The following is an 8087-nucleotide window of genomic DNA, read 5'->3' on the forward strand; positions in this document are numbered from 1 at the left end:
AAGCCATTTTTTCTCAGGTTCAACTTTCCACCTTGCTTTAGTGAAAGAAGAAGCCTACGACTATAAGAAGTTATCTTTTAAATGGGTTGAAATAGAGATATTAGGGGTCGGAAACTTCCGTTTATAATAATGCCATTGATTTATCAATCTCAACCTCTCTGGGCAAACAGCAGCAGTCTTCCATGAAAGCGCATGAAGATGCTTTGACCAAAGGAAGTACACCAATATTGCCAAAACATGCATCAACATTCAATTGCAATAACAACATTTTAGGTTTTAAAACTTTGGTATAGGAACCAAAACAAAAAATAAAATCCTGTTTCAAAATTTCCAAAAAATGCTTCCTCAGCCGGCAAAATGGAAAAAGAAGAGGAGAAAATGCAGAAAACAGTGTCCGGCCATCTCCTACCACTAACTTAATAAGCTCCTTTTCCTCGGGCATAGAATGAGGCTACAGCCCCGGTGGAACCTAAATAATCACCCTTTCAATTCTTCTCTGTGAGCAAACAAAATACGGAGTTTCTAAACTTCTACATAACCATCCCACCATCAATGGTCAAAACCTGTAAAGAAAATAAATACAAATAATAAACAACTGTTCTAAGACTAAGTAGCAAGAGAGAAGCTTTAGAAAAAGGATAGATGAAACGACATAATACGGCAATACCTGTCCCGTAATATAGCTAGCAGCAGGATTCAGTGCCAGGAATTCCACTAGTCCAGCAACTTCTTCCGGCTGACCATAGCGTCCTATATTATATAACACCAACATTAGTCAATGTAGCCATGGTTTAAAAGAGATCTACTGTCCTGTCACTTTTAAGATATATGAGAGCCATTATTTCCTAAAAGTTAAAATTGATAGAATAGTTACACTTGCTTAATATATGAATCTTTAATATATAGAACGTACAAAATTAAGAAAATGTGGATGCAAGTGGAAGAAGGGAAATCTTCTCTTCTTGCAAGTTCCAAACTCTCAATTGATGGATTTCAGTACACATTTAGTTTTATTACTTCATATTCTGGAGGAAACAAATAAAGAAATCTGCTTAATGCATCTGACGTTGTTCTACTCTACTTGGAGTCCTTATATCTTAGAAGTCAAGTTGTAGAATTTTCCTTGTTTAGATGCGCAGGAAGTCGTAATTATGTTGAGATATAAATGCCAAGAATACTTTTAAAAGATATTCTCTCACCTAAGGGAACGCTTTGCAAAATTTTCTTTTCAATGTCTTCACTTAGCTTGGCAGTCATATCAGAAGCAATAAATCCAGGGGCAACCGCATTAACCTATCAAAAGGAAAAAATCAGCTTGCAAAATCTAATTATAAGCCATAAGAAGTCATTATTTTAAAAAGACAAAGGAAAAAAGAAAAGAAAACAAGAAGAAGAAGAAATTAGTTTGTCCTTGACAGAGATAGTTTCCTTTATAATATGCTTTACGAAATACTAGAGTAACTATCATTAATATAAGCCCTAGCTAAGTGATATAAGGAAATGCTTAAGAGAACTTACAGTAATATTCCTGCTGGCATATTCTTTTGCAACACTCTTGGTTAAGCCAATCACTCCTGCTTTAGCAGCACTGTAGTTGGCTTGCCCGGCATTGCCAACTAAACCAACAACAGAAGATATGTTGATGATTCGTCCCTACAAATGCAGACCATGCTTGTACATAAATTCCTGGAGTATAAACGGAAAGTATTGCATTACTTAGATCTTAGTGATCAGTTTTTCTTCAAGGACAACATATCGCTATATAAACGGGACAATGCATAATGGTGGCAACAGTGTCATTAATTGGCATCTGGCACAATCTGACCTATCTTAGCGCACTCAAGGATCATTCAGTTTGTTGGTTGTTTGGTACAAATGACTATTGGTTCAAGTTGATTGAAAAGGTAGCTGTCAGCAATATAGCAGGTGACAAAATCTAAGAAAATGACATCAGCAACTGAAATCCATGAAAAGGGAATAGGTAGAAACAGATTTTGAGTCATCAAAATCATTCCATCAAACCAATTTCCAACACGGCAAAACTCTAGATTCTGCAGCTGAAATCAACTCAACTTGATGCTTCTAAAAAAATACTCCCTCCGTTCCAATTTATGTGAACCTGTTTGACCGAGCACGGAGTTTAAACAAAAATGAAGACTTTTGGAATTTGTGGTCCTAAACAAGTCAAAAAGGGGCCCAGAGTATTTGTGTGGTTGTAAAAGCTTCTCATTAAGGGTAGAATTGTAAGTTTAAGCTAAATTGTTTCCAAATTTAGAAAGGGTTCATTCTTTTTGGAACGGACTAAAAAGGAAATAAGTTTACATAAATTGGAACGGAGGGAGTAGGAAGCTAATTGATGTGACAATTTTGCGGTCGAATTAGGTTATCTTTTAAGGCTAGGTGGAAATTAACTATCTCCATTCAAGTAATGTATCATTATCTGCTCTGTTACTTTCCCTTTAATCCAGCTAAGGTAGTTTCTGCCCACCGCCCATGAAAAAAATGCTGTGCTAGCATAGCAAATTACCAGCCTGTCACTGTGTTTTGGTCCTTTTGGATTATTTTTCTTTCTACTTTGACTAGCATGTGAGTCCAACAAACCAGGAACGACAGATATAATTTTGGTTATTCTACCCAAAGGCTAGGATGAACCCTACCCCACATGGTTTATAATTGTTCTAGTGCTATTTCCATCACATATGAGGTTTTGAAGATGATCAGTCGGATGACCTCATTGACCACCATGCGGTGTAGTCAGTGCTCATAACTGCTGTAGAGTCCATAGAGCTAAGTTCTTCATAATACATGAGAAGGATCAGTCAGGTAAATAATTACAAATGCATGCTGAAGCAGATTTCAAAAACTTGAACCTTTCCGGACAAATAATATTATTTGAGAAATGCAAGAATTGGGTCCACAAATTTACCTTTTTCTTTTTCATCATGATTTTAGCTGCAGCCTGCAACAAGAGGAAAGATCCCTCATAAGAAACTGCTGAAGAGTCCCACATCGGTCCATAAAGGGATGGGTGGTCGCTTTATATGGCTTGGGCAATTCTCACCTCATGAGCTAGCTTTTGGGGTTGAGTTAGGCCCAGGTCTATTTCTTTAACATGGTACCAAAGCAGGACCCATCCCAATTCTTGTTTTCCGATGTTGGGCCCCCATATTTAATTGTCCACGCTCCAGATATCTAGCTCTGGGCGCGAGGGGGGTGTTGAAGAGTCCCACATCGGTCCATAAAGGGATGGGTGGTTGCTTTATATGACTTGAGCAATCCTCACCTTATGAGCTAGCTTTTGAGGTTGAGTTAGGCCCAAGGTCCATTTCTTTTACAGAAACATAATCCTAAAATATATATAGGTTTTGAGAGGAGGAAGTGGGGACAACACCAAAATACCAACTGAAACACAGCTAATGTATAGACCTGTGTGCAGAGAAAAACTCCTGTAAGATTCAACTCAATAACCTCCTGCCACTGAGACTTCTTCATTCTCATCAACAAGGTATCGCGTGTGATGCCTGAAAAGGAAAAATAAGACAACTACTGATTGGACATTCTAATAAGACTTAACATAAAACAGGAAAACTGTTGCTAACCTGCATTAAAAAATATTGTTTCACTTGTATATTTGGGGTAAAGACACGTTCCTTTTTAAATAGAAAGTTGTACAGATTTCCAACCTTTTTACTTATCCAAAAAAAGTTGCACAGATTTGTTCGGATGCATCAACACAAATGTAAAGTTTATGGGTACTATGTTGGAGCAAAATTAATGAAATGGTCGTTTTGACTTGCCTCCACACACACACACAAAAAATGTTGCTAACCTGCATTATTGATCAAGATATCAACTGTTCCCCATCGATCAACGGCCTACAGGTATGATATGATGAGGTGCATTTTAGCTGGCAACAACTGCGGTAAAATCCAATATTAATTCACATTATTAACAAAAGCGTGTGCTTACAGTTTTCATCATGGATTCTACATCTTCTTCTTTTGAAACATCGCCTCCAAAAGTCAAGGCTTGGCCACCACATGCTTCAATCTGCAAAATACAAGTCACTCAGAAAACATCCTCTCTTTTTAGGAAGACAACAAATTGCCGAAAGCAAGAACCATATAACTTGTTCCCACACCTAAATTAAATAATTGTCGGTTGAAGAAGTAGCCAATGAGAAGCTTTAATCTAAACAGCAATCAAACAACGGATGGAAGTATTTGTCAAACGAGTGCCAGACATTCTCATTTTTTTTCAAGCCTTCTAGCATATGTGAGGACTTTCTTTGGCACAGGTAAAGACCTTGAGAAGACATTCTTCATCTTTAACTGAATAGAATACGAGCAGGTCTTATTCATTTACAAGACTGAGATAAACCAAAGTCAATATATGATTGCCGGATTTTTTGGTGGAATGGAACTTCAGTGAAGGTTAGCTAAACCATACACAAACACAGGAACCTGAACTTACACTTCTTGGTAGATAAGCATTAGCCAAGAACAGAAGAAGATTACTATTTGAAATATACAAGCATAAGTATAAGCATTACAACTGCACTGGTCAATTACAATATATATCCATGACTTAATCAGCCTTGCTTGGTGAATATTACAAGCAAAGATATATGGCGACAAACCAGTTTAGGAACAGGGGAAGTATGGGCTCACCCCTTTACCCTACTCCCACTTAAATATAAAGCTTCCTATCACTGACTTGTTCAAACTCGTGATATGCGTCCAATCGGCACATCTTGCACTGTATCCTAACAAATTGACCAAAGTCCTGAGGGCTAAGTTAACTTTTCAGTGGTGATAAATTTTGGAAGTATGGGCCCACTCCTGGATCGTTGGTTTTGAAAATCATTTGTTTTTCCAAAAAGGTGGTGTTCTGACCAACTTGTGCACACCACGATTGTCTTTACCAGGTATTTGCTATTTCCATTAGCACAGATACAAAGTAACTCTGCGCACTAAGGAAAATGAGAAGAATTACTCTTCATCGCTTCTACTGGGATTGTGTCCTAAGGTTGTTACTCCAATGCTTCAACCACTAGGCCTCCCCTTTAGGAGCCTTTGCTTTTCTAATCATTTTTATTCTTTTACGTGGAAAGAAATTCTTAATCAACTATATATTTGCATTTTCATCAATTAGTGAAAAATTCTTATTAAAACAAATCATTGGTAGTTGATTAGATGATTAAGATTTAATGATCACGCGAACGTTAGACTAACTAAAGGGATGTTTGTGCAATGTAACTTTGAACTATTTTAAATTGGAGAGATCCCCCTTAAAAGTTGACAATTTAAAGGACAATGTAAGCACCCTAGCAAAAGTAAAAGCAAAATAAGAAATAGCATAGAAGATGAAGTATTCTGCATGGCTCAGATACCCTTCCAAACGCATCAGACTGAAGTCCGAGATACAGCTCATACTTTTAGTACTCCCTCCGGTCTATAATAATTAATAAGTGACCTTTTGGCATTTTTATTTTGGTCCAAAATAAGTGTCCTTTTACATAATCAAGAAGGAATTAATTTTATTTTTTCAAAATTTGCCCTCATTTACATATCCCAATGCGTCAAAGTAACAATGTGCAAATTTTAATTAAGGGTAATTTAGTCAATATACCTTTTTGTCTCGAGGAGTTAGTATTTTCTTAAGGGGTGTGCCAAAGTCTAAAAAGTCACTTATTATGGACCGGAGGGAGTAATAAAGAATGAAACTTTCACTCGGAAATGGCAGGAATAAGGAAGTAATCTATACCAAAACTACATTAAATTATTACTGAAAAGAAAAACATATACCTCTTTGGAAACTTCTTCTGCCTCCTTTGAAGATCTTGCATAGTTCACTAGGACCTGCCAACAAAATTGACCTTTATACTGAAGCAGGTTGGTGGAGTATTCAAGAAATATATAAATTGATCAATATTAATGCCTGTCTATCCACCTATATGTCAGGCCTAAGAATGATTGACAGTTTCCAAAAGAAATGAAATCTAAGCAGTCCGCATTTTTTGAATGCCTGACTACTTTACGTCATAAATTAAGCTAAAATATCTCACTAAACATACTAGAGAGATAACCAGGAGAAAAAGTACTCAAACAAGAGAGTAAAAGGTAACCTCGAGTCCCTGACCAACCATCTGAAGGCGAGAGAGACACCTGCTTTCTTTCTACTTTGGGATGGAAAAAATTTATTCTCCTTCTTGATGGCAATGATTGACACCCAACAGCAATTTAGATTATTTTCTCACACTTGATGTGACATCTTTCGACAAACTAATTTACTTTTTGCATATCTCGAACTACTCTTTTGAAGTCTACTCAATAAAATGATTTATTTAAACATTTTACTCTAAGACAATGCACAGAGCAAAGAAGGTCATTGTTACTCGACAAAGAGAGTATTTCTGCAGGAGATGTAGAATTTGAATTTTATGGATTTGAGTTCGGGATTTTACCACAACTCATTTGATTTACTGAAGCTACTAGGTTTGGATGAACCCAAACCTTACAATCAACATCCACCGCTGACTTTCCTTGCACAACTTGAGCGACTACAATAGTACCTTAAAGCAGATGCTATGTTACAGTGAAACTGCAGGGGTTTCCAACTGACCATCCATATTGATGGATACAATAACGTACAAAAGAAAGAGTAAATCCAGATAAATTACAGTGAAAAAGCTATAAAGGCAGAATAAGGTTTTTTTTTCTGGAAGTTAACAGTTCCATGTAAATTAGTTAAAATTCGAAGGCAAAGCATCCAAAAACCAAGGAGTTTCAGCATCTATACAAATCCAGACCTTACAACCAGCTTTTCCCAAAGACAATGCAATAGCCTTCCCGATTCCTCTAGAAGCTCCCGTGACAATAACAATGGGAGTTTCAATTTTCGCAGCAGCTTCAACTCCAGCTTGTTCAGTTGTTGCCACCTGAGCTCTCACGCCTGATCACATCACAGTCCCATTATCCATCTATACACCACATCATAAACAGAAAATATACAAAAACCGGCAAAAAAAAAGAAAAGGGCACATAAAATGAGGTCCTGTCGTGTAAGGAAATTGAAGCATTTTGGAATGTATGTATGTATGTATGTATGTATGTATATATATATATATATATATATATATATATATATATATATATATATATTTAACAAATACAGGATTTAGTCACTAAATTCATAGTGAGCATGTCTATTATACACAAATACGCGCACACACACTTTCTCTGTCTCTCTCTCTCTCTCGCAAAATGTTATGCAGTGAGCTGAGAAGGATTAGATCCGTCTGTACTAGGTAGGAAGTGAAATACCTGAAGAGGCGGAAGAAGACCAGCGGCATTGCAAGGGAGGTGATGGCTGAAGAGGGGAAGACGGAAGGCGGAGATGCGTAAGCTGGCGGCGGATGGAGGAGCTTCCGACGGCGGCGGCGGAGGAGGAGTGAAATTTGGAGGTGGTTGCGACGGAATTAAAGGCGAGAGAAGCCATTGAACGGAGTAAAGTGGCCAGGTGTGAAGGGAAGATGGATCACTGGTTGGAGTTGGAGAGAAGCGTATGTTAGTTTATTGTAATTGTTCCGATGAAACCAAGGAGCCTCCTTAGTCGTTGGTCGTTTCAAACAAGAGGAAAAATGTGGGGGGACACAAAATGGTGAAATGATTACTCCCACTTGTTAATTTACTGTTAGCCGATTCGGTAAAGTTTGGGTGACTTTGGTTTGACCTTTGCTACTCGGTGAGAGTATATGGCATTAAAGCAAATCCAGAGCTGTATTTTGGATGTCTTTTTATATTCGAAATCAAAAGGGGCAATTTATATTAAAAACGTATAGATCATACTATGCACTAATACTTTAAACTTGAAGAAGCCAATCAGATGATTTATGAATTATTCGGAGGGACAATGGATTATTTGAAGAAGTGAATTGATTTGAGTTCCCTTAGTTACAACTTTCTCCGGCAAGTACTTCCTTAACTTGTGGAATGAGTTCTTAAATGGTATTCCTCCGTCACTTTTAATTGTCTACTATACAAAAAAATATATTTTCATTTTTATTTATTCACTATATTAATTCA

General features: G+C 37.1%; 1 protein-coding gene across 1 annotated transcript; it reads right to left on the reverse strand.

Annotated features, from left to right (window-relative positions):
• Nucleotides 1-227: 227 nt before the first annotated feature.
• Nucleotides 228-7692, reverse strand: LOC107764635 (3-oxoacyl-[acyl-carrier-protein] reductase 4). Its single transcript, XM_016583245.2, has 11 exons — nt 7326-7692; nt 6812-6954; nt 5808-5861; nt 3970-4050; nt 3830-3875; nt 3427-3521; nt 2927-2959; nt 1519-1653; nt 1200-1293; nt 668-750; nt 228-563 (listed from the first exon to the last, which is right to left on the reverse strand). Exons 1-11 carry the CDS (start codon nt 7498-7500, stop codon nt 531-533), a joined length of 972 nt encoding a protein of 323 aa, XP_016438731.1. The 5' UTR covers nt 7501-7692; the 3' UTR covers nt 228-530.
• Nucleotides 7693-8087: the final 395 nt, after the last annotated feature.

This window comes from Nicotiana tabacum, chromosome 8 (assembly GCF_000715075.1).
Source record: "Nicotiana tabacum cultivar K326 chromosome 8, ASM71507v2, whole genome shotgun sequence".
Taxonomy (NCBI): Eukaryota; Viridiplantae; Streptophyta; class Magnoliopsida; order Solanales; family Solanaceae; genus Nicotiana; species Nicotiana tabacum.

Coding starts and splice junctions, on each gene's coding strand:
- LOC107764635 (XM_016583245.2), bottom strand. CDS start 7,500: ATGGCTTCTCTCGCCTTTAATTCCGTCGCAACCACCTCCAAATTTCAC. Junction 3,522..3,829: donor TATCTTGATCAATAATGCAG/GTTAGCAACATT, acceptor TTTCCTTTTCAG/GCATCACACGCGATACCTTG. Junction 1,654..2,926: donor TCATGATGAAAAAGAAAAAG/GTAAATTTGTGG, acceptor CTGCATTTGTAG/GGACGAATCATCAACATATC.